Genomic DNA, 27,176 nt, shown 5'->3' with positions numbered 1-27,176 from the left:
CATGTGGATCTTGAGTAAAATTACAAAATTCATCCGGTGTGGAGCAATTGCTGTGCTTTTCCACATTTGCGCCCATAACAAAATACGAATCTCTTTCTCTGTCTTTCTGACCAACGATTCCCGTTCCAGTGTTCTGATTGTTGGGTTTTTTTTGTCACAGTTGAAATACTGAACCATATCAACAAAGGCAGCTGACATCTTCCTTCCTATAGAATGTGATTTTTGATGGGTTTTTTTGTTCAGTCACGAGGTGTGGCCGTCACTGGCAAAGGCAGCAGTTGTTGCCCATTGCTGCTTGTCCTCGAGACGGTGGTGGTGAACTGCCCTCTTGAACTGCTGCCATCCGTGTTGTTGGGTTGGCACTTCAGGACAACGAAGGAAAGGCAGTATATTTCCAAGTTAGGATAGTGTGTGACTTTGAGATAAACTTGGAGGTGGTGCCGCCTGAAGTTAATTTTAAATATGAAATTGTTCGATTTTTTGCTAGACAAGGATATCAAAGGATATGAAACCAAGGTGGGCGGGTGCAGTTACGATATGGATCGACTGTGATTTAAGTGAATGGCAGAATAACCTGAATGACTTACTCCTGATCCTCTGTTTTGCCTCTGATTTGTTTAATGTTTCCACTATTCTCGAACCCAACCAAGTAGACCTGAGAGCTTTGGGGAATGAACCCTTTCAGATGCCAGGTATATCTGAAGCATGTTGAATTGGAAACATGCACGATTAAGCCATCACTGCCGCCTCCTGTAAATCCTTGTTGAGAATATACACTCGTACGAATTCTCTCAATTTTTTTTGCTGGAACTTTTAAATTAGAATAAATTGTTTATGCCTGCACCATTAATAGTTAAACAGTTGACAGTTTTCCTGTTTCACCGTGCACTCTGTGATATTTTGTTTCTTCAAGTGTAATGTTGAAGCTGATGAACAAACGGGATGAAAATTAATATCTGCAGTATTAGCATAAACGGGTTAGCACCTCTGTTAAAGTAATAGACCAAGGAGTTTAATTGAACTCGTTAATACATGTAGCGGTTAATGTTGCACAGCGCAATTTCACCCCAAAAGAGCTAAGTTCTAACTTGCCTTGACAACAGATCTGCCGGCTCGTCCTCTCACGCTCGCTTACACATTACCTGCAACTTGCTGCCACTTGTTCTCTCCTTCTGTATGCTCCCACATCTCTGAGCATGCTGTGGGCAATGAGGCGAATAGCATAGATGCATTCATAGATAAACCCATGAGGGAGAAAAGAGTGGAAGGATATGCTGATGAGGTTAGATAAAGAGGGGTCGTGGGGCGGACTCGCTTGGAGCATAAAGACTGGCATGGGCTGGCATGGACTACAGGGCTGAATGGCCTGTTTCTGTGCTGCAAATACTTAGTATACTTGGTGCCCCTTAGCCATCTGCAGATGGCCCAGGGTAAGCAGACCAATCCTCCGATGAATGGAAACCTGCCTTTTATTCTGTCCACTACCAAGCTAGGCTAATAGAGGGCTAACAATGAATCCTCATTGTTCCCTGACTGTCACAAGGATCACATCTCCTGGAATACAGAAAATATCGCTCTAGCCACTTTTTAAAGGATAAATCTATGAATCAGGTTTGTTTCCAAATGGATGTTCACCAAAGAAATATAAAATGAATACAACACCACAGTGGTAACTTATGAAATGAATGTTTGTTTAAAAGTGTGTGTTGTTCTCCTTGCTTGCTCGCTGTAGAAAATTTCTGACAAGATTGTCTTTTCCTGTACGACATAAATAGCCTTTTGCGGTGTTTGATAGTGACCAAGTATGCATCAGATAGTGCCAGCAGTGCTGAGCACTGAAAGATTACAGAGTTTTTATAGATTTAATCATCTTTGAAGATTGTGAAGCAAACAAATCTGAGCAGTTTAACATTGGACAATGGATGGGAACCCTTTTGCCTGACACCTGAAGTTTTCACACATCTCTACTAGACTGTTTTAGCAAAGGACAGCAATTGGAAATTGTATTTAGAATGCCATTGTACCATAAGAATATTCTCACCTGTCATCACATTTCATGTAAACAAATGGCTGTGACAAGATACAAAATTTCACCACCTCACCAAAGTGAGTCAGTTTATTATATTAATTCAGAATCGTACTTGGGCCCATTTGAAGTACAGAAACGCACCTTCATCCTGCTGTTGGTTTTCGTTTAAAAAATTAAACTAGCAAGGATTTCCCAATTTGTGATGCCCTCTACCTTTTATCTTCACATAGTTTTAACTACAAATAGTCCTTTCTGTAAGTTGTGAGAAACTTGATTGTATTGTAGGCATTCATCTGGGAGGTGGGCTACTGATCCAGGAACATGTAATACAGGTTATCAGCTAAGGCAATTCTATACAGTGCTGATATGTCCCAGTGGTTCTGTGAAAGTGAGCAACTGGCTGATTTGCCCAAAGGGCTGGTATAAAGGTAACCAGAGATTTCCACTGCTGAGAGTGAATTATTGTCCAGTGATAAACTCTCGGAAACTTGAAAAGTCGAGAGTCAAGTTTTCATAATTCCATTATGTTCACTTCTATAGATGAATCCATTGTCAGATTCCTAGAGAGTTCTTGGAGGTCCAAAGTCTTATCTAGTTGTTGGCATTTAGATGGTCGAATGGATAATGTATCGTCCAGAGTGAGAACAACTTGGGCATTTGATTCATAGATTGCGATTGATGCTGGTAGATACGTGTGTTTAAGAAGCTGTACTGGAATCATGAATCAGACCAGGATTCTGCAGTATCCATGAATGCAGAAAATCTTGAAAATAGGTATTTTCTTGAAGCTTATAGTGTTCACATTGGCTGAACTGGCACAGACCCCAACAACAGACTGTGTAAGATGATGTCTGCTCTGGATAGATGAGACAGCTACTTTCAGGAAGAGACTGCTGGAGGACATGCTAATAATTCATCACTTTGCAGATCTGGTATTCAATACAGGAGAGGATGAAAACCGGTTAGGGAAGTGGGGGGATCGTAACAGGAGCAGATCGATTGAGGTATGCTGTGCAGTATGGCTGCAAAATTTAAGGTCCAGGCACAAGTTGACCAGGATAAAAGTTTATCAGTTAACCCATAAATCCCTCCCCCCACACCTCCACATCGTACCTCTCATTAAATATGTGCTCTAAAGATGACAAGCGTAAACAGATATGATCTGTGTAAAAGTGGCCTCTCAGATGATCCTAAATTCAGCATGGTGGGATGGTTGGAGGTGGGCCCTGTAGCAGCCTCCCGTATTAGAGGTTCTAGGGCCATCATTGCCCATTTTGGATTTACTACAATTGCAGCATTGGGTTGAGGTTAGTATCCATAATCTTCCTCGTCCATCTAGCCTCCAAGTATGAATGCATAGCCTGTCAACAGAATGTTAAAAACTCAATGCAACTGATACTGCCTTTGAGTCTGGTGTAAGCAGGTCCTCCCAGTAATGCAACTTTCTCACCATTTAATTTGGTCTCCCAGCCAGAATGGAGATGGTCACAGCAAACACATTAATCAGGGTTAAGGTTCAGTGGCAACTTAAATGACATGGGCTACTTTTCTAGGTAAGCTTTCAGAACAAAAGCTGCAAGGATGTGAACTCAACTGGCTGATATCTGATCTCCAAATTCTTAGCATATTACTCTGCCCAGCAGCCTGCCTGTAAGTTAAGATGATTCACTGGCCGGCCAGTAGACTTGTCCTTCGGATGTGCAGCATTCTGAGGTGTTTTTTCTGCTCACGAGTCCTGCATCTTCAAGACTGCTTGTGTCCTTAACTGCATGTCTAGGTGTGGTTGAATAAAGGATGCTGATTTATTTTGGAGTTTTGTGTAATTTAGATCAAAAGATTTCACTTTTATTGGTTAACAAGTTTAAAGGAAATTTTATGAGGATGAAGTATTTATACTTCGATTCTTCCATATGGAGGGAGGAAGAGTTTTTATTTAATAATGTAATTCATATTTAACTCCTAAGGTTTTCTATCTGAATATTTTTTTCTGACTAATATTGTAATCTGCAAATGATTGTAGACTCCGGGAAGTGTCATTTATTTGTGTAACTCTATTTAATTATAATTGTGTTTGTTCCCCTAGATTTTCCAACAGGTCGATTTTAACAAGAAACCTGGCCGGATGAGTGTTCGACCAATCAACTTTGCTGTCATTCTTAAGTTGTCCAATGCAAATTTACAGGAGAAAGCTTTCAGGGTAAGCAAGGCACTAAAAGGTAACCTTGCTGGTTGCCAGTGTGACCCGAGTAGCTATTTAATGGGATTATAAGGATTATGATCACGGAAATGCAATGCATTAGAACGCCTTCCTGTCTCTCCCAAAAGAGGATTGAGAATGACTTCAGTAACAGTTTTCTGTTTGTATCTTGCTGTTCGATGGTAACATTCATTCAAAAAATTGCCTTGCTCAAACAGAAACCCTGAATAGTATGCTCAGTAGCTAACCAGCCATTTTAACTGAGGACGTCGTGCAAAGTGGGTATTACGCCTTTGTAAATGGATGTAAGAAGAAGGATTGAGAAGTAAAAGTATAAGGCCGATTGTATCAATCTGGTTTTTGTCACAGGATGCTGCGTGACCTGCTGAATATTTCCAGCACTTTCTGCTTTTATTTCTGATTTCTAGCATCTGTTGTGTCTGAGTAATCCTTTAGTGACCACGATAGTTTGATTCCCACCCAATTCTTTTGCATTCTATGTAGACAGGACCTGCTACTCAAGAAATGGATGGGGGCCAATATGTCCAACTCTCCTCCATTTCAATTTGACTGCTCGGCTCTCGAGCATCAACCTAACTCAACAGAGCTTCCTTCCTTCAGGAGCAGCTACTTTATTAGCATCTTGAAAGGCTTCGAACTTTAAATGGAAAAATATTTTTTTTCTCAGCTCCATAAACTAAATCCAATCGAACATGCTATTGTTCCATTTATATGATGGCATGTAGAAGCTACTTGATCAGTATAGGTTATTGAGCTTCCTGAAGTTCACTTGGCAGCTGTCATGGCCTCCTCATACTTTGGCAGAAATTCCAGTTGTGGAACACTATTAATATCCATGTTTGTGAAGGGCACCTGCTAAATGTCAACATTTGTCTAATAACGAGCAACAGCCTGAGTTCTGAATCTTGTGCTGTAAACCCATTTGAGCCTATGACTTTGATTTGAAATTCCACAAAATTTCAATCTATCGCTGCTTCCTCCTGTGTTATTATGCAGGATTGGTGAATGTTATACTTTGGCAGTAGACCCACTGTATCTGGTTTGGCATTTGGATGTGTTGGTTGTAAGACCACATCCAGCTTATTCCCTATCATTGAATAAGACTTTGTTTTGCTTGCATGCCAGAATTTCACCCACACTCACATGCTTCTGTCATTTTCATGCTGGTCACAAAACTTTATATAGATGAAACCAAATCAGTTGGTGCAAAACTTTAATAAACCCATTGCTAAGTATCGTAACAAATGGAATGGTAAAACATTTCTCCTTTGGTTATCCCTGTGGTAGCTTCAGCATTACTTGCCAACAGTACGCTATTTTAAATCCTTTCTGTGAAATTTGCATTCCATGTCTTTCCTTTTGAAGTCTTTGTGATTTGTAGCTTTTGGAGCTAAATAATTTTGTCCAGTCCTTTGTTCTATCAATTTAATCTACTCTGGAGCCTCTGTCAAAAATAACTGAGGAGGGAATCCACGTTGAGTCTTTGCACAGTAGGTACAGTAAATGATTTGTTGTAGTGCAACATCCAGTAACAAATCCTGTGAATGTCTTGCACTTAATGTGATTTCCTGCCCTAGTACCACAGTTTTGCATTAAAAGTCCCAGAGGCAGTCAAAATGTCAGTACCTGGGCGATAGCAAATCATCTGTCTCACCAATCATTTGTTCCAATTTACACTGAGAAATTGCCAGCTTCCTGCAGCGGCAGTATTCCATAACTTATTCCATTAGACGCTGAGCCCAGTTCTTTTCTATGTGGAGGTTAAATTGTATGGGAAGAACACACCGATAGTGAGGTATATAAGCTGCAGTTATCAAGACACAAAGGAATGTGTGTTATTGGACATAGGAGATCCTTGTTCATTGTCTATAATTTCAAAATTTTGTATTTGGACACTGAAATTTTATCAATAATGTTTTAAAAATTGTTTGTTTTGCATTCCAGGATGGCTTGCTGGAACAGCTGTATGACCTGACTTTGGAGTATTTTCACACTCAGGCACATACCATAGGCTTTCCAGAACTGGCATTGCCTGTTTTCATTCAGGTATGCAGTAATTAATGGCAATGATGTGTTTGTTGTGTGCCATATTGCTTACATTTTTTTTTTACAATTAAGTATAGTGTTCCCTGCTCAAGTAAATGTGTGCTTTACACATTCTGAAACTAAAAGATTAAATCCATTTCTGAATGTAACATATTGCAGCTACACATATTTACTTAAATAATTTTATGATGCTCATGCATTATATTTGCATAAATGCATTGCGTTTTTTTTGTCAATCATACAAGCTTTGGTAACCTGGCACTTTCCACTTTGCAGTGTTTATCAATTTATTGTTAGTTTTACTCAGACTGTTGAGTACCAGACTGCATACTATACATTGTATGATCCTAGGGCAAGACAAAATGTGAACCTTTTTTGTTAAGGGAAAGACTTAATCTTCCTATCGACAATATTATTGTTTAGTATCAGCTCCCCCTGCCCAACGCCCAAAATAAGCATGCAGGCCTAGCATCACTTGAGGCCTTGCTTCCAAAATGATCACAAAGACCTCTTGTAATTTCCCTCCACCTTTGGATCAGACCCGTAGCGATCCACAGTTGGTTTCCATTTAAGAAGCCAAAAAGGTGCTGAGCGAAAGGTCACAGGCACAGAGCGGCAGGTTCCGCGGCAAACCACTCGCCAGACTCCCCGCCGCTCCTCATCTTCTGTTTGAAGGTGGTAAAGAGCGAGAGGCTGAGAAAGCACTCGGGAACAACTGCAGCTTGAGGGAGGGAGTGGGGGTAAAGAGAGCTGAGGTTGGGTAGAGTGACGAGAGTGGCACAGAACACAAGACAGGTTTTTTTTTCATTCAGTATGCCAATGTTAAATTCTCTGCCAAGTATGAGTTAGTTACATTTATTTCAATATGACGTGAGGATAGTTTATTGGAGTGACTTGTAACTCTTGCAAATTTCACAAACTGCAAATCATGGTAAGACAGAACTTTCAAGCATTGGACTGTGGAGTCAGTAAAATGGTGTGCAAGAAATTGGTGTTAATTGAGTGTTTAATTCAAAGCAACGATATAGGTGATATAAATCGTGAAAGCACCCGTCACAATAGTTACATTGGAAGAGAGTGTAGGCGCTCGGATTTTAAATGATATCGTTGCCTGGAAACATTACAGGGCACCGTACAGTTTGAGATTTAGGGTGCTGTACAATTCACTGGGATCAGGGAAAAACACTGAGTAGTTCACAGGGGACAGGAGTGAAGGTGGTGATATCTCTGATCCTTGTTGCATTAATGTACTACTCTAATGCAGCTTGGAAGAGGTGTGTCAAGTGCTTACTTAAGATAACTGATTGAGACAACTAGCTACAGCAAGACCGCAGTGAATGTAAAATTAGTTACACGCTGAAGGCATTTTGGGCCAAAGCTGCAAAAAGTTAACAGTAAAGTAATTGTGTGGTGCCAGCCAGCTGGATACAATTTCTATCTCCGAGAAGTTGATTCAAAAGGAAAAATTCCATTTTTGTTCGAATTTTCTGTCTGATCTTTACTAGCTCCTTAATCCGTGGATCCAGGTGGAGCAAATGGTTTTTACAATTTGAGAGTCGTGTAGAATTGTTCCATGACGTATGATCAGTGTTTGACTGCCCCCCCACCCCCCCCCCCCCCCCACCCCATTTCTCTATGCCAGACCTTTTTTTTTTTCTGTACTGCACTTCGAAATGTTGTCACTGATTCCTGACGTGTGTGCCAGAACAAATGCTAATCATTAGTAGTGCTTCACGCAATACTCAATGGTAAGGACAGACTGTTTTGGTACAGCTTGCCACATCAAAAGATTTCATGATTGGAGGGGGGGGAGGTGGGTGTAGAGGTTGGTATGCTATTGAGGGCAGAAACCTGATGGGTGCAGAATGGTAGCGTGGGCAGAATTTGGCACATTGTAGTGCTGAGGGTGCATGCTGTTTCTGCAGATGTGATTCGCGAACAAAACGAGTTTCTTTGAGTTGGTTAAACAGTAGCTGTCTTGCATGAATTATGGTCCCTTTATCTTGCAGCTGAAAGCTTTTCTCAAGGAATGTAAGGTGGCCAATTACTGCAAACAGATGAGGCAACTCCTGGAGAAACTGCAGGAGAACTCCACCTACATCACCAACAGGCGGCAGAAGGCCACCTTTGGCGTGGCAAATAAAGAGGCTGTGGTAAGTCGTTGTGATTACTTTATTTCCTCTGTAAATGTTCCATATCCTGCACTTTGACTATGGTAAGAGCAGAGACATTTGAAAACAGTTTCCTCACTCATCTAGAATTGACAGCACGTTGAATTCAGTAAATAACACGTGAGGTGTAGCCACTGATGTGGGAAGGCAGTTGGCTGTGAGGATGGACCATGTTGGGCGACCAATGGCAGGAGTGTGGGAGTAGGGTGGTTGGAGGCAGGAGATCATGTGATGACATCTCCAGGAATATGTCCAACCAGAGTTGGTAACCATACACTTTGTACAATTGCACTTTAGCACACGAGTAGTATATTTTCTTTGTAAAGAGAGATGTCAGTATATTAAAGTGAACACATAGCATACTATGTGATCTAAGACAAGTGATGCCTCCAGTTCTCCTAAAGACAAAACCAGCATTTATTGCCCATCCCTAATTGCCCTTGAGAAGGTGGTGGTGAGCTGCCTTCTTGAACCGCTGCAGTCCATGTGGGGTAGGTACACCCACAGTGTTGTTAGGAAGGGAGTTCCAGGATTTTGACCCAGCGACAGTGGAGGAACAGCGATATAGTTCCAAGTCAGGATGGTGTGTGACTTGGACGGGAACTTGCAGGTGGTGATGTTCCCATGCATCTGCTGCTCTTGTCCTTCGAGGTGGTAGAGGTTGCGGGTTTGGAAGGTGCTGTCTAAGGAGCCTTGGTGCGTTGCTGTAGTGAATGTTTGTGGATGGTGTGCCAATCAAGCAGGCTGCTTTGTCCTGGATGGTGTCGGCTTCCTGAGTGTTGTTGGAGCTGCACTCATCTAGGCGAGTGGAGAGTGTTCCATCACGCTCCTGACTTGTACCTTGTAGATGGTGGACAGGCTTTGGGGAGTTAGGAGGTGAGTTACTTGCGCAGAATTCCCAGTCTCTGACCTGCTCTTGTACCACAGGATTTATATAGCTGGTCTAGTTAGGTTTTTGATCAATGGTAACCCCACCCCCAGGATGTTGATGGTGGGGGATTCAGTGATGGTGATGCCTTTGAATGTCATGGGGAGAAGGTTAAATTATCTCTTGTTGGAGATGGTCATTGCCTGGCACTTGTGTGGCGCAGTTGTCACTTGCCACTTATCAGCCCAAGTCTGGATGTTGTCCATGTCTTGCAGCACGTGAACACAGAGTGTTTCCATTTTTGAGGAATCGCAAATGGTACTGAACACTGCAATCATCAGTGAACATCCACACTTCTGACTCACCGTGTCTGCATATCATTTGAAAAAGAAGCCCCTACAAGCTTGGGGAACTCAAAGATTTGAGCGCGGAGATCTAGCCTGCTGAACCAGTACCTCACTGCACTGTCAGTGGTGCCATCTTTTGAATGAGGTGTTAAACCGAGGCCCCGTCTGCTTTCTCATAAAAGATCCCGTGGCACTATTTTGAAGAAGAACAGGGGCTTACCTGGTCATATCACATAGTTCTTTGTCGAAGCTTGTTCTGTGCAAATTGGCTGCTGCGTTTCTCATAACAGGAACTACATGTCAAAAACCACTTCATTGGCTGCAAATCACATTGGAATATTCTGAGGTTATGAAAGGCGCTATATAAATGCAAGCCTTTTTTTTTCAAACCTTATTCACAAGCCCACCTCTTTTCTGACTGCTGATAATTACCGTTCAGTTTTCATCATTACATTCTAAGTATAATCTTCTCAAAGTTATAAATTTGAATCCTTTTCGCCAGCTATGTGGAGCTCATTTTTGTGCACACGAGCCTGCCGAGAGCAGAGAACAGTTTTTGTATCCGCTGGTAATCCTATGGCAATGACCGGATGTTTCTGTTCTGAGATTCCAGATCAGGGCAAGAAGCCAAGTGCGCTCAGCTTAGAGTTTGAAGAGAAGCATATTTTCAGGTTGGATTTTAAAATAGGCTGTCGTTCTGCTTCAAAAGACCAACCTTGGAACAATTCCAAATGCAGAGGCACCTTACACAACTCCCCATCTGCAGCACATACTCTTGGCATAGAGAGAAACCCTTTGACAATGTTATAATACCGAAGCAGTCTAAAATTCGTCATGCTACACTTACCTACCCCTGGATTAAGAGATCATAGAATGGTTACAGCACAGAATGAGGCCATTTGGCCCGTCATGTCCATGCCAGCTCTCTCTAAGAGCAGCTCAACTAATCCCACTCCCTGCCTTTTCCCCCAGCCCTGAAAATCTTTTCTCTTTAGATAATTATCCAATTCCTTTTTGAAAGCCATGATTGAATCTGCCTCCACCACTCAGGCAGTGCATCCCAGATCGTAACCACTCACTGCATAAAACAATTTTTCCTCATGTCGCCATTAGTTCTTTTGCCAATCACCTTAAATCAGTGTCCTCTGGTTCTCGACCCTTCCGCCAATGGGAACAGTTTCTCCCTATCTACTCTGTCCAGACCCCTCATGATTTTGAACATCTCTATCAATTCTCCTCTCAACCTTTTCTTTAAGGAGAACAGTCCCAGCTTTGCCAATCTATCCACATAACTGAAGTCCGTCATCCTTGGAACCATTGATTCTCAGGGATGTGGTTGTGCACTGTTGTGTCAAGCCTGCTGGACAACGCTGAACAATGTGCTTTGATGAGTTCCACCCAGGACATGAGATTAATGCCAAACTAGATCCTTTGAGCATTGGCCTGTAAATCAGCGCCAGACCTGAATTGATTTTTGTTTTTGTGTGTTGTTTCCAAACTAGTTCTTGACCTTGTATTAAGGAGAACATTCAGAGTTATCGTACAATCCCACAGGCACTGGAGAACATTGTCTTAACGTTAAGAAGCCTTGTGCACTTTATCATTCCCACTTGCCACTCTTCAACAGAGGAGTGCCCCCTGGTTTGTGCAGGTTGCAGTTTTAAAGAAAGCACGAATAGTAAAGTGGAAAAAAATGAAGTGAAGCATTGTGGTTAGTATCCTGATTAAAAATTTGGATGTAGTTAAGGAGCAAATTGCTCAGCCCAGTTGACGATGTGTGCAGGCTGAGTATGACCAGCTCAACCCATCAGTTATCTCCTGCATAACCTGTGCATGAATATTCCTGCCCACCAAAAAAATGTCTGAAAACTATTAGCTGTGTCTTGTCAATCGAGCAAACACTCAACTAAGCCACATAAACAGTAAAGGGAAACCCCTTTTTCTAATTTCAAACTGAGGTGATAAGAGGGGCGGTACTTTACAAGTTACAATGAGTTTTATGATTACACTTCAGGTTGGGTTTTGTGCCTGTTAACTATGAACGGGTATAAAGCTGGCTCTTCGTGCCACATACATAGACTCCAGAAGATGTACTTTATGTGCTCTTGAGTTATATAGAAATAGGCAACTGACATTTTGTTGCCATTTTCCATCCACTTTCTTGATGGACCTCTCATCTCCTGCAATCAACAAGCCTACTCCGACAGACATATTACTTGACCTCATGAAAAAAAACTTCCCTGTTTTTTTTCTCTTTCTTATTGTTCCCTAATGCTATGTATAAGGATAATGTCTTGAACATAAAATCTTGTCAACCGAGCACATAATCTGAACTCCAGTGTAATCCTGAGGGAGTGCTACTCTTCTTGTTTAGATGGATGTCAGAGATGCTATGAAACTATTCAGAGAAGATGGTGCTTGTCCCAGTGTCGTGCTCATTCTTCTCGGGGATGTTGGTGCAGAATGGCTACCACTTTTCCCCTACACTGCAAAACCTACTACCCACCAAAAAAAAACACGTGACTTAGTTGTGCTTGCCTTTTTTTGTGCCCTCAACACTTCTCTTCCTCCTGCATCGAGGAGCATCATTGGGCCCTCAAGCTGTATCCATCCTGCCCACATTGGTTGCTGCAAGCAAAATGGCAGCTGGCAAGACAGATGTAAGAGTAAGAATCAAAACTGGAAAGAGAAAGTCTTGCAATGCAATTAGGTTGAAACCGGAACAAACAAATTAATGTGGGTAAAGCAGATTGACCAGCCACCTTAAGAAGCCTGCACCTATAGTCCAGGCGACCTATAGCTGACTGCACCCTTTTCATATGTCATGTGGATAAGCTGCATCTTTGATATAAAATAAAACTGCATCAGTCTCTCCGTCCCCCTTCCTCTAACCCTCCTCTTGCTGAAACATCAAAACCAATGAAATGCCAAAATTTGCAGTTAGAAGGAATGACAGGCTAAAGGATTCAATGGGAGCAGAGTAGTTCTGTATCAAAGGGATTGATTCTAGGAATGTAAGAGACACTGAGCAGCGATGAAATCTATAAAATCACCAATGGAACAATTGCACACTCGTTATGATTAAAGGACAGCTCTGTGCTGGATAATAAAGTTTAAGGGGATGGAAAGAGGAAGAAGGCATGGTGAAAAGTCAGCATAAATTTTCTCCTATCCTTATGTGATAATAAAATGTTTGTGTGAAAAGCAGCCTCCTGACCGGGGCTGTTGTATGGGGTAAGTTTTGGGAGTCTTTGCACTATTGATGGAGTCTCAAACACTGAGAACACAACATCAGAGAGTCATGGGCTTGCTTTTCCAGTATGCACTGGCCCCTCCAGCCTGTGGTCCACTGCGCTGAGTTGACCCTGTTAGCTCATTCTTCTATTTTGATTGCGTGACAGCCTGTTCATATCCATCAGAGATCCCATTACAGCTGCTGTGATGTCACCAGCAAGCGTCCTCGGATGGGAACGCACAGCCCCCATTCAAGGTTATCCTGGATTCCAATAGAAAGATGGCTCAAGTGGGACGATTCCTTGCCAGCTCAGACGCAGATACCTAGCCAGTATTGACTCTCCCTGGTTCAGGTGCCTTCTGCTCCCGGTTCAGGCCGGTTTCAATTTTCAGGTTTTCTTATTCAGGGGCCCCATGGTGGAAAGGAAGTTTCAAAATGGAGGCCTCGCTATTCTGTAGCTGAGAGAGAGATACTTTATGTTGAAAGTATCTTGCTTCCATACTATCCTCCCCCTTTAAGTTATGCCAAAACCACTTGTGTCATCTTTCCTGCAGTCTTTTACTCTGATTCAAGATTCAATTTGCCAAGATCAGGCCCTGCCCACAAACCTTGGCCATGCCTCCAGGGTAGCATTGCGAGATTCCACTGGTTCAGGAAGACTCTTCAAGATTGTGCTTAATTTCTTGGGTGAATAGGCACCAGTCGGCAAGTTTGAAAAGTTTTTCATATCAAAAAAAATACTTAACTTTACTAAGAGACAACCTAGTGCACACCAATGAGACGATTAAATGACTGAGAAGCTATCCATTGTGACCTTACAGGAATGCACCCTTACACTTAAGCTGCAGAAAACTATATTTTGTGTTTTACTTGGTATTAGGTTCCGGTCCTTCTGAAAAAGCACATATTCTGTTGGACCATGAGCAGATACACAGCAGCCGCCTTTAAGATGGCAGATGCAAGCTTTTTTAACAAGGGAACTTCCCAAATACCTTCGGCATGTTCCAAAGAGCCGATAGCCTCTAATTGACCTCAGCATGTTATACCTTGCGGCCTTAAAGGGATAGACTAGGTTCTATTTGGATTGCCAACTGCCCAAGATAACCCTGGGCTCTCCAGGAATTAAAGATCGTCTCCGGGGCACTGCTGCAAGCAAAACAGGAGAAAAATCAGAGCAGCATTTTTGTTCATTTACTTCAGACATTTTTGTTGGAAAAATATTGGTCATTGGGAGGGGAAAAGGCTGTTTGGCTGATGGTTAAAATCAGGTAATGAAGAACCTAAAATAAAAACAGAAAATGTTGCAAATACTCATCAGGTCAGGTAGCATCTGTGCTTTTGTCAACTTTTTGCTTTCATATTAATGAAGAGCCCATTCACTTTCCAGTTGGTACAAAGAATTATCTAGAATGGGCAGCACAGAAACAGGCCATTTGGCCCAACTGGTCTGTGCTGGTGTTTATGTTCCACACAAGCTTCCTCCCACCCTACTTCATCTAACCCTATCAGCATAACTTTCTACTCCTTTCTCCCTCATGTGGTTATCTAGCTGTCCCATAAATATTTTGAGGGGAAATAATAACAGCTTATATTTATGTAGCGCCTTTAACGTAATAAGACGTCCCAAGCCACTTCACAGAAACATCACGAAACAGAATATGGCACCGAGCCACATAAGAGGATATTAGGTCAGATGGCCAAAAGCTTGGTCAAAGAGGTAAGTTTTAAGGAAGGCTTTAAAGGAGGAATGTGAGGTGGAAAGGCGGAGAGGTGTAGGGAGGGAATTCCAGAGCTTGGGGCCTAGACAACTGAAGGCACAGCCACCAATGGTGGAGCAATTAAAATCAGGGATTCTCAAAAGGCCAGAATTAGAGGAGCGTAGATATCTCAGAGGGTTGTGGGGCTGAAGGAGATTACAGAGATCGGGAGAGGAAAGGCGAGGCCATGGAGAGATTTGAAGTCAAGGATGAGAACTTTAAAATCAAGACATTGCTTGACCAGAAGCCAATATCGGTCAGCGAGCACAGGGGTGATGAGGGGACGGGACTTTTTTTTGATTCGTTCATGGGATGTGAGCATCGCTAGCCAGGCCAGCATTTATTGCCCATCCCTAATTGCCCTTGAGAAGGTGGTGGTGAGCTGCCTTCTTGAACTGCTGCAGTCCATGTCATGTAGGTACACCCACAGTGCTGTTAGGAAGAGAGTTCCAGGATTTTGACCCAGCGACAATGAAGGAACGGCGATATAGTTCCAAATCAGGATGGTGTGTGGCTTGGAAGGGAACTTGCAGATGGTGGTGTTCCCATGCATCTGCTGCCCTTGTCCTTCTAGGTGGTAGAGGTCGCAGGTTTGGAAGGGGCTGTCGAAGGAGACTTGGTGAGTTGCCGCAGTGCATCTTGAAGATGGTCCACACTGCTGCCACTGTATGTCTATGGTGAAGGGAGTGAATTTTTAAGGTGGTGGATGGGATGCCAATCAAACGGGCTGCTATGTCCTGGATGGTGTTGAGCTTCTTGTGTGTTGTTGGAGCTACACTTATCCAGGCAAGTGGAGAGTATTCCATCACACTCCTGACTTTTAAGAACATAAGAAATAGGAGCTGGAGTGGATCATTTGGCCCTTTGAGCCTGCTTTGCCATTCAACAAGATCGTGCCTGGTGCCTTGTAGATAGTGGGCAGGCACTTGGGAGACAGGAGGTGAGTTGCTCGCTGCAGAATTCCTAGCCTCTGACCTACTCTTGTTAACCACAGTATTTATGTGGCTGGTCCAGTTCAGTTTCTGCTCAATGGTAACCTCCAGGATGTTGATAGTGGGGGGGGGAATTCAGCGATGGTAATGCCATTGAACATCAAGGGGAGATGCTTAGATTTTCTCTTGTTTGAGATGGTCATTGCCTGGCACTTGTGTGGCGCAAATGTTACTTGAGGTGAGTTAAGACACGGGCAGCAGAGTTTTGGATGACCTCAAGTTTATGGAGGGTAGAATGTAGGAGACCACCCAGGAGTGCATTGGAATAGTCAAGTCTGGAGGTAACAAAGGCATGAATAAGGGTTTCAGCAGCAGATGAGCTGAGACAGGGGCGAAGTCGGGCGGTGTTACGGAGGTGGAAATAGGCAATCTTGGTGATCCCATGAATCTGAGGTCAGAAGCTGATCTTCGGGTCAAATGTGACACCAAGGTTGTGAACAGACTGTCTGAATCTCAGCCAGGGAGAGGGATGAAGTCAGTAGCTAGGGAACAGAGTTTGGAGTGGGGGCCAAATACGATGGCTTCAGTCTTCCCAATGTTTAATTGAAATGATCAAGTTTCCATTTTCAAAGGTCTGTTTTGCTGCATTGAAGTTCAACTCAAGATTTTCCTGAACTGCACATTTAAACACACTGCCACGAAGGTTGAAACAAGAAGTTTTATTTTATCCTTTTTCCTATTTTTTGATTTATTCTTTCCAAATAATTAAGTAACAACCATTGTATAAGCCATTTGTGATGGCTTTCGAATGCCCATACCAAGAAATCTTTTAAGAATCATATTAAATGGGATACTTTTGTATCGTGTATTTAAGTATGCGTCATATTTAATTAGGAAATCTACTTGCTGATCATTGAGAAGTGGATTTGCACAATGTGGCAAGGCAGTGCGCAGTGAGGATGGATATGTTGGTCGACCAATTGTAGGTGTATGATGGGGCGAGGCAGTTGGACGCAGGAGGTCATTTGATGGCACCTCGCAGGAATATGTCCAACCAGTGATGCCGAGCCTACTCTCCTCAAAATTGCACTTTAGGACAAGATTAGTGCATTGTATTTTACACTATGCAATGCTCCTGCCCTTACAACATAGATTATCCTCTGATATACCATGAGCAATGCCATGGGAGATTCACTAGTACTGGTTTGGCAGCAATGTTTGCTAGTTGTCACATGACTTGTTAAAAATAGAACAGAAAACCCTGGTAACAGGGGAAGATGTGGGCAGAGAGGTGACAGGGGCTCCTTGATCGGACAAGCCATGGAGCAACAGCATGCACCTGAGAGGGTAGAAAACACACAAGCTTTTGGTTGTAGTGTCACTGTGTTTTACCTTCTGGAATGAGTTAAAGTCAGGTCTGCTGCAGAAGGAGAGAATTCCAAGGAAGGAGAGAAGAGCACAACCTAGCTCGTTTTCCAGCACCGCTCTAAAAGACCCTGAGAAGTCCACTAGTGTCAATTCATCTCATCTCCTGTCTTTGAAGAAAAGCCTGCTAAATTAATTCTTTTTTCAGAAAAGAACTGTTGTAAAAGATCTCAGTGACCCATCTACGTGTACTCTGAGGCCAGATTGTAGGCCAGTTTTGGAACACGTTATATCTCATCAGCTGTTTTCTTCAGGAATGAGCAATTATTCAGCCCAAGTGTGTATTTTTGTCTGCAACAGAGCTCTGAACCAAAATCCTTTTTATTTTTTTTCTGGTTAACTGGGGTATGTGTGAGTGTGAGGGACTAAGGTAAAAAGGGGACTTAAAATTTAAATCTGTGTGTTTATGCTTTACTTCATAGCTAGTTAAGACTTATTTTATAATAAACTGATAATTTTGTTTTTCATTAAAGAAACCTGGTTATTGTGTTCCTTTCTGGGAAAAATAGATTATATGATTGACCATATCGATAAGTGGGAAAATTTAAATATATGTTGTGACCTGTGGAGAAGTGGGACTGGAACAAACAGTGCACTCCTCCCACCTCAGTCATAACACAAGTGAACCCATACGCCCTGAGCCGAGCCCTTCTTGGCTGGGGTAGCAGCTTGGTAACATCATATCATAGATCAGCTCAAGGAATGGGACTCCAATGATATTTCAAACTTTGAACCTTAAATACAAAGTAGCTGTTGGACTAATCCCATTGTCTATCCACCGCAGATATTAAACCCATGAATACCAGGTTCAAACTAACTTGAGAAATTGTACGTGAGCATGCTCCAAAGATGAATGGGGCTGCTTGAATTCCTGTTCGTCTGATAAGCCATCCATCAAGATAGAGTCAGAGACACTGGAAGTTGTCATGACTGTGTCTTTTTCCTCCCCACATGTTTAAAACACTTCTTCTGGACTGGATCAATTCTAGTTATCTGCTTGTTTACCTTTCTGCCATTTTACAGTAGAAAGATGATGCATTTATAAAGCTCATTTTAGCCACTCTAATGAAACCTCAGATTTTTAATTAGTAAAGGTTTGAAGGGTTATGGAGAATGGGCAGGAAAGTGGAGTTGAGGCCGAGATGAGATCAGCCATGATCGTATTGAGTGGCGGAGCAGGCTCGAGGGGCTGAATTGCCTACTCCTGCTCCTAGTTCTTATGATCGTGTGGTTAAAACTTAGTATCTTTTGAGAGTTAAAAGCCTGAGAACTTCTTTTAAAGTCTTTTTAAATAACCTTTGGGGGGACTTTTATCCTGGTGGCGGGGGTCCAGAGAAACCCTTACGGAAGGGCTGCCGAATTTAGTGCCAATCAGGCACTTAAGTGGACAGCAGTGGGCCATCACATGATCAAGGACCCCACCTCTGGAGATCCCACCTTTGCAGAGCTGCTGGCCAATCAGAGGCCGACAGCTGCAGTGCCACCACAAGGCAGTGGCTGGTACTGCAGGTACACCCACCGTAGGCACTGGAGTGTCATTGGAATTATGCCTCAGGTAGGTCAGGGCGGGAGGGGTCTCGTGGGGTGGGAGTCAGCAGCAAGGACGGCATGTGGGCCCTCAGTTTCCCCCACCCCCTCTCACACCCTCCCAATGCCAGGTCCCTCGTTCAGGCACTAAGTGCCTTTTAATGAGGGACGACCCCTTGCCCTCCCTCCCCCAGAGTTAGGAAGCAGCCCGCATGGTTTTCCATGCCATGCTTCCTGTGCGGCGACAGGGCCACCTACTGCATGGCTAACTGTGGCTATGGTGGGAAGAGGCCCTTAATTGGGGGTTAATTGCCCACTTAAGGGCCTCAATTGACAGCGGGGCAGGAAGACCATTTGCAGGCCTTCCTGTCCCGGACTAAATTTTGGTGGAGACAGGATGGTAGCAGGACCCCCCCGCCATCATCCCACCCAATTTTATGCTGTCCCCTCCTCCAAACCCACGTGGGTGAGAGCATAAGTTTTCCCTCTTTGCTGTAGAATCTGTTGTTTGGAGGCAAGTCTTGTCAACTGTAAGTCCCGCCCACCACCTGCTTATGGGCTGACACAAAGGTGTCAATGGACACTCCACATTTTGAATCCTGTTTTCAAGTTGTGCTGTTGTAATGTAATGTGTTACATTCAGATTGGATCTCTTACTGGAAGAGTAATGGAATATCATTAGTGTTAGGGCCAATTCTAGCTTATTCCCTCACCTTCCAGTTACAGAAAGAGGCTGTTTGAGCAGGCACAAGATGGAAAACACAAGGAGAAGGATGAACTAATTAATGCATACAAAATAAATTAAGCAGGGTGTACAGGTCCACAGGTCACTGAAAGTGGCAACGCAGGTGGATAAGGTAGTCAAGAAGGCATACGGCATGCTTGTCTTCATCGGTCAGGGCATAGAGTATAAAAATTGGCAGGTCATGCTGCAGCTGTACAGAACTTTAGTTAGGCCACGCTTAGAATATTGCGTGCAATTCTGGTCGCCACACTACCAGAAGGACGTGGAGGCTTTGGAGAGGGTATAGAAGAGGTTTACCAGGATGTTGCCTGGTCTGGAGGGCATTAGCTATGAGGAGAGGTTGCATAAACTCTGGTTGTTTTCACTGGAACGACGGAGGTGGAGGGGCGACATGGTAGAGGTTTACAAAGTTAAGAGCGGCATGGACAGAGTGGATAGTCAGAAGCTTTTTCCCAGGGTGGAAGAGTCAGTTACTAGGGGACATAGGTTTAAGGTGAGAGGGGCAAAGTTTAGAGGGGATGTGCGAGGCAAGTTCTTTACACAGAGGGTGGTGAGTGCCTGGAACTTGCTGCCAGGGGAGGTGGTGGAAGCAGGTACGATAGCGACGTTTAAGAGGTATTTTGACAAATACATGAATAGGAAGGGAATAGAGGGATACCGTCCCCGGGAGTGCAGAAGTTTTTAGTTTAGGCAGGCATCAAGATCGGCGCAGGTGTGGAGGGCCAAATGGCCTGTTCCTGTGCTGTACTGTTCTTTGTTCTTTGTTCAGATTGTGCCAGAGAAGACACAAATAACCCTGCTCCACAGTAGTGATTTTAATCCAAGATTTATAACTGCCTCATGTCTGATGTTTGCAGCTAAAGTCCAAAGTGGAAATTATTTAAAAATGCATTGCACTTTGCTGTAATAATTCATTGTGTTAGGAAGGCACTTGTTCTTGGAGACTGCTCGAAGGTATGTACCAGTGTGACATAGTGTATGGTAATTCTCAGAATCATCTTCATCAGTTATTTAGAAATTGTCAAACAAGATATCACTTAAGTACAAGTGAGCCCAGCAAAGGCTATTGTGCTATCCTGAATTTCCTCCATCATTCTTGTTATTTGATCATGGTGGTAGCTTGTTTGCATCATGCTAATGTGACAGACCAGGTTTTGATCTTTGTAGTCACTGACCAGCACATTCATTTGACATTGTGTGTAGAATAATGGTTGGTTAGGGATCCATTGCAACGATGGGTCTGGTTCCAAGATGGCACCTTCCCTGTTCTGTGAGATTTTCCACGCTTCCCTCCCGTCCACCCTCCCACCCCCGATATTCTGTAGTAAGCATTTTCATACCCTCTGGGTCTCAAATATATCTTTCACTTTGAAACATAGAAAATTCCATTTGGCCCTGTGACACGCAGAAGAGTGATTCAGCCTAATCCCACTTTCCAGCTCTTGGTCTGTAATGTTGTTGGTCACAGCACTCCATGTGCCTATCTACGAATGTTGTAAATGCGATTAGAGTTTCTGCCTCTGTCACCCTTTCAGGTAGTGAGTTCCAGACCCCCACCACCATCTGGGTTAAAATAATTCTCCTCAACTCCCCTCTCATCTTTCTGCTAATTACTTAAAATCAATGCACCCTGGTTATTGACCTCTCCGCTAAGGGGAATAAGTCCTTCATTTCCACTGTATCTAGGCCCATCATAACTTTATACTCAATGGTTAAATTACTCAGTGTAGAAGCCAGAGTTGCAGATTAGACATAAAAGCAAAATACTGCAGATGCTGGAAATCTGAAATAAGACCAAAAGTGCTGGAAATACTCAGCAGGTCTGGCAGCATCTGTGGAGAGAGAAGCAGAGTTAACGTTTCAGGTCAGTGACCTTTCATCAGAACTGGCAAAGGTTAGAAATGTAATAGGTTTTAAGCAAATAAAGTGGGGGTGGAGCAAAAGAGAACAAATGGGAAGGTGTTGATAGGACAGAGGTTCACAGAGAATATCCGACAAGGAAGTCATGGGGCAAAGACAAAGAGTGTGTTAATGGTGTGGTGAAATACAAAGCATTAGTGCAGAGAGGGTGTTAAATGACAGAATAGTGAAAGCACTAGCCAAAAGCAAAAACATGAAAAAAAACACTGGGCAGGCACATGGTTAAAAAAGTGTAATGATGCAACCAACTAAAATAAAATGAAATTGAAAGAAATAAAAATAAAAAATACAAAGTAAAACAAAAAAAAAACCGGGGGCAGTCATGCAGTCATTATAGATTCAGCACTTTTGTACTCTGAGGATATTTGTCTAATTTCTCTCATGGTTGCCTCCTTTTGTCTTACACCATTATCATTTAATCTTCTCCTGCCCTGCACTTAACATAAGGAACAGGAGCAGTGAGTAGGCCATTCAGCCCCTCAAAACCTGCTTCATCGTTTAATACGATCATGACTGATCTGTCTCAACTCCACTTTCCAGCGTATCTCCATTATCTCTTTGATTTCTTTAGTGTCCAAAAAAGAGCATCAGAAATCTAATACCAGGCGCCACAGAGTGGCTTAGCACTCATTTCTGATTTGAACTGTGTCAAGTGAGGAAACTGCCAAATGAAGATGGGAGGGAGAGGAAAATCAAATGAGTGATAGCGGAGGTGTCAATAACCAGGGGGCATAGATTTAAGGTAAGGGGCAGGAGGTTTAGAGGGGAGTTGAGGAAAAAAAATTTCACCCAGAGGGTGGTTGGAATCTGGAACACACTGCCTGAAGGGGTGGTAGAGGCAGGAACCCTCAACATTTAGGAAGTATTTAGATGAGCACTTGAAATGCCACAGCATACAAGGCTACGGGTCAAGTGCTGGAAAATGGGTTTAGAATAGATAGTGGGCACCATCACAATGTGCTGATAACTCTATGATGTCCTGTCTAGATACAGTACCTTGTGGTTCCCAGCAGTCAGCAAAAGACACGAGCAGAAGTCTGGGAGCCGTCTGCCACTTGTTTCCTCTCTCGGTCATTATCGCGTCCAGTCCAAAATGACTTGATGGAATGCGAGTTCTCTTTAACCTAGGAACGATACATAAACCTGGAAATTTTAAAGCTCTCAGCATATGATGGCATCCTGACTGCGCAGTTGTGTCTGTCACACCTCTGGCTGTCCTTCACCACTTTAAATTTATGCTTGTGGCAAAATGGCAGCTCGTGTAAGTTAAACAACTCTCTTACGAACTGGAATTTGTCTCCTTGAATGCATCAGGAATGGGATAGTGGGCTACAGGATTAACGATGACCCTTTATGTCACAGCATTACGATCCACGGACAAATGGGCTGGATTTTGCAGAAGAAATAACAGTGAGGCTATCTCTGCTCATCATTATTAAGGGATGAATTGGACAACAATTTCCGGCACCTGCACATGCGCAGCTAAATGCAGAAATCAGGATATTGCTGTACGAGTTGCCCTGGTTTTCCGAAAGTTGCTCTGTAACGATATCTTGTCCAAGAACTCACCATTCACATGTGAGGAAGGATGTGAAGTTGTGGTACTTGCTCACTGCACATGCCAGAAAAAGTTAGGGCTTGTGAAATGTCAGACTAGATTTTTGTGCTTGAGTCTTTGGAATGCGAATTAAACCCACAACCTTCTGACTCAAAGGCGAAAGTGCTACCAGCTGAGCTACGGCTGATAATATTAATAAACAGCCAACGCTATCCATTCACCACTGACCGCAAAATCCAGGCCATACATGTGTGCTGCTTGACCTGTTGACTCAAAGTCAGTAAATATCTCACTGTTTCAGGCTAAAATCATTTATACATTCATTTATAAATAAGATAGACATATAGCAAGAAGTTAGTAGCACAATATTTGGCTTACTCAACATGTAATAAACTATTTAAGAACTGTGAAAAGTGCTGAACGTTCATATAACTTTTGAATCGAGTCCTCGGTGAATTGTTGCTTTGTGCAGATTCCATGAAAAAAAACAAAAGACTTGCATTTATATAGTGCCTGTCATGACCTCAAGTCATTCCAAAGCACTTTATCGCCAATAAAGTACTTTTGAAGTGTTGTCACTAGTGTAGGAAACATAGCAGCTAATTTGCGCACAGTAAGCTCCCACAAATAGCCCTCTTAACCACCTCCACTGGATAGGCAGAGTGTGATGGTGCAGGAGTGCAGCCTTTATATTTTCCCCTCTCCTATTAAGGCAAGTAAACTTCAAGATAAAAGTGATTTAGGATATTAATAATTACGATCACTCAAGTGGTTAAAACGTGAATATTAGTCTCTTGGGCCTCCATTGAATCATTTGCTGTGGATATCTGGCTGCAATAGAACCTAATCTTGTGTCTAATATGAGTCAGCAAGTTTGCACACAAAATGAGGGGCAAGCCAAACAAATGTGACCTGATTCCTTTCTAATTAGTCAATGACACCATCTCCCCACAGAACTAATAGCTATGTCTCAACAGGTTTGTGCTTCTTTTTTCCTCCAACACCAAAACAAAAAGAAACTCTTCAGTCACAGCTAACTGCAGTCAATATTAGATTCACACAATACGATCGTTATAAATATTAAGAAAAAATGCATATCGAAGTGTTCCTGTTTGCGGCATAACTGAGCTCTGCTACTGTCACTGTGCAGTTAGATTGAAATGAAGTATGCTTGAACTACAACTGCATTTGCGACATTGGTGTATATGGCTTTTTTCCATGCTGTGATTTGACAATCTGAGAAAGGAAGCGACAATCTGCTGCTGTTCTGTTACCACAGTGTCTCTCTTGAGCAGTGTCTGCATTGCTGTCGACTCTTTCAGGCACAATTTGATTGCTTACAGGCCCATTGTGTTAAAGATTCTGGCGTCTTCCAGACTGATTGAGTTACTGTTACTTTATACTGCCATTGGTACCAGTGCACTATAGAAAACAAACTTACACTTGAGCCAGTATACTTTAATGCTGTGTGCCATGTGCTACATTTTTCCTTCAATGCTCAGTAGTTAATCAATTGTGGATGTTGGGACAAGGCGCTTTCAAGGCTGAGATTTTTGTTAGGTCAGGGAATCAAGGGATGTGAAGGTAAGGCAGGTAAATGGAGTTGAGATACAGATCGGTCAAGGTCTAATTGAATGCCAGAGCAGGTTTCAGAGGAAGACTGGCCTGCTACTATTTGCAGTCCATAAGGACAGCAAAAGCGGAGGTGGCCAATTAGGAGGCTGCCTCCAGGAAAATAGCTCTGGCGGTCTGGCTCCCGTCAGTGTGGGCTCGGGGCCCCCATTTGATCCCAATGCTGGGATCCTGAAACCCCGCAGGAAAATCCTGCCCTTTGTTTCCCTTTGTGCACCTGATTTGACATTGGATTCATTCCTCTTTCTGAGTCCTTCCTGTGTTTGTTTTCCAATCCTTAAATCTGTTTGGTTAAAGAGATGCCCAGTTGCTTGTCCTGTTCACTCAGGTCCCAGTTGCTCCATTGCTGTGCCATTATCGGCCCTTTCAGCAACTGTGGCCCAATAAGTGAACAAGAGCATAACCCAGTGATCAAGATAGTTGCTTTGAAAGCTAAGGGGAAGGACAGCATAGGTTAAGGAAGGAGAGTCACTCCACCCACATGGAGATTCATCCCGACACTAGCAGTTTCCCCAGGGCCACAAGTATCATGGTGTTGCTGAACACCTAGTGATTTCTTCAACAAAGTGCAGCACTGTCACTTTCAGGGAGATCCAAATCGCCACGTTCCTACTGCTCTGTGAGCTTGGCAAGTGCACAGTCTCAAACTGACAAAGGCTACTACTGAGCACATGAATACTGAGTGAAACTCCACAGTGCATTAAAATGGAACACTGTAGAAATATAGTGCATCATTTAAATGGTAGGATGTTGTGATGTGATTCTCATTTATTTGGAGTTTGTACATGGAAATTGAGGGTTTTGTGCCTATTTCCAGTGATGCTTTTCTTCCAACCAGATTTCTACAATGCGTAGAAAGTAGACTTTGTAAAAAGTTGAAACGCAAAGGCATCTGGATATGTCCCCGAGTGCTTCCTGTAGCCACATTTGAGAGGTGTGTACATCCAGCAGAGACTCCCATGTCGGTAACAACTGAACACGTGAACAATCCAACTTTTAACATTAGAAAAAGGGAAGGATATCAAAATCTGTGCACAGCCCTACAGACTTGAAATAGGTTTGAATACTTCTGATTTTTTTATTATTCATTCTTCAGTTGTGGGCATCACTGGCAAGGCCAACATTTATAAAATAACGATGGTCACTTAGTTTTTAATATGTCTACCTCTGTAATAGATTTTTACCCACCAACTTCTGTTTTTTTAAATTCTAATTCATTCATGGGATGCGGGCATTGCTGGCTGGGCCAGTATTTATTGCCCATCCCTAATTGCCCTTGAGAAGGTGGTGGTGAGCCACCTTCTTGAACTGCTGCAGTCCATGTGGGGTAGGTAGACCCACAGTGCTGTTAGGAAGGGAGTTCCAGGATTTTGACCCAGCAACAACAAAGAAACGGTGATATAGTTCCAAGTCAGGATGGTGTGTGACTTGGAGGGGAACTTGCAGGTGGTGGTGTTCCCATGCATCTGCTGCCCTTGTCCTTCTAGGTGGTAGAGGTCATGGGTTTGAAAGGTGCTGTCGAAGGAGCCTTGGTACGTTGCTGCAATGCATCTTGTAGATGATACATTTTGTAGATGATCCATAACTATAATTGTGTTACTATGGGAATAATTTTCAACAAAAATCTATTATACAGTTACAGACATGTGCAGAAAGATCCCACAGACAGCATAGAGTTTAGTCAGCAATTGATCTATTTTGTTGGAGGTATTTGGAGGGTAAATATTGGCCTGGACACCAGGAGAATTCAGCTTTGTGTCTTCAAATAGTGCCACGGGATTACATTCAGCTGAGGAAGTTAGGAGTAACAAGGCAAACCAGTAGGACCTTTCCCCTGATTTCATCTAATGGGTTATGAAGTTGCTGAAAAAGTTATGAATGGGACAGTTGAAGAGGATGCTATAAATGTGTTCAAGGGGCAACTCCGTGTGCTTCTGAACAGAAACAGGATTTGGGGATACGGTAAATTTAAAATTCTCATCTTCGTGTTTGAATACCTTTGTAGTCTCTCACATTCCTTCAGCTCTGACCTCCTGTGCATTTCCCAATCCCTTCAGGTGGCCGTACTGTCAGTCATGTAGACCCTAATCTGTAGACTTCCATCCCTAAACCTCTACCTCCCCCATCTCCCTCTCCTCCTTTCAGAACTTTCTTAAAACCCACCTGAATTCTCAAATTGGAGACACATAGCAGCCATTATGCAACCAACAAGAATGCACTTCACTTTTAAATTCTCTTCCAACCTTACAAACTTTTTTTGGGGATAATTGTCTCTGATAGTAAACAGAAGGCTGCAATAAAGGCACTTAGGCTATCAATGTTGTATGATTAAAATAGCCTGGAGGCTACAACTGGCACTAGCATTGAATTTCACTGTTCTGTATGATTGTTTCCTGCCTGTGTGGAGTTTGCAAGTTCTCCCTGTGTCTGCGTGGGTTTTCTCCGGGTGCTCCGGTTTCCTCCCACAAGCCAAAAAGACTTGCAGGTTGATAGGTAAATTGGCCATTATAAATTGTCACTAGTATAGGTAGGTGGTAGGGAAATATAGGGACAGGTGGGGATGTTTGGTAGGAATATGGGATTAGTGTAGGATTAGTATAAATGGGTGGTTGATGTTCGGCACAGACTCGGTGGGCCGAAGGGCCTGTTTCAGTGCTGTATCTCTAATCTAATAACTTGGCACAGTCCAAACTCTGTGTTCTCCAAATTACCCTCGTTCTGGAATAATCCCAGATTAAATCCAGTGAAAAATCCCCACTTGTAAAG

The 27,176-nt window shown here is 43.0% G+C and overlaps 1 protein-coding gene across 1 annotated transcript in view; it reads left to right on the top strand.

Moving 5' to 3' along the window:
* Positions 1 to 27,176, top strand: part of noc2l (NOC2-like nucleolar associated transcriptional repressor) — a 196,218-nt gene that overhangs the window by 122,976 nt on the left and 46,066 nt on the right. Inside the window, exons 13-15 of the mRNA XM_068017047.1 lie at positions 4,113 to 4,226; positions 6,192 to 6,293; positions 8,303 to 8,446. Of these exons, the coding sequence (XP_067873148.1) occupies positions 4,113 to 4,226; positions 6,192 to 6,293; positions 8,303 to 8,446 (360 nt within the window). The remainder of the gene's footprint in view (positions 1 to 4,112; positions 4,227 to 6,191; positions 6,294 to 8,302; positions 8,447 to 27,176) is intronic.

Source organism: Heterodontus francisci, chromosome 37, assembly GCF_036365525.1.
Source record: "Heterodontus francisci isolate sHetFra1 chromosome 37, sHetFra1.hap1, whole genome shotgun sequence".
Classification (NCBI taxonomy): Eukaryota; Metazoa; Chordata; class Chondrichthyes; order Heterodontiformes; family Heterodontidae; genus Heterodontus; species Heterodontus francisci.
The sequence above is the reverse complement of the archived record's forward strand: the minus strand, read 5'-3'. Positions and strand labels throughout refer to the sequence as shown.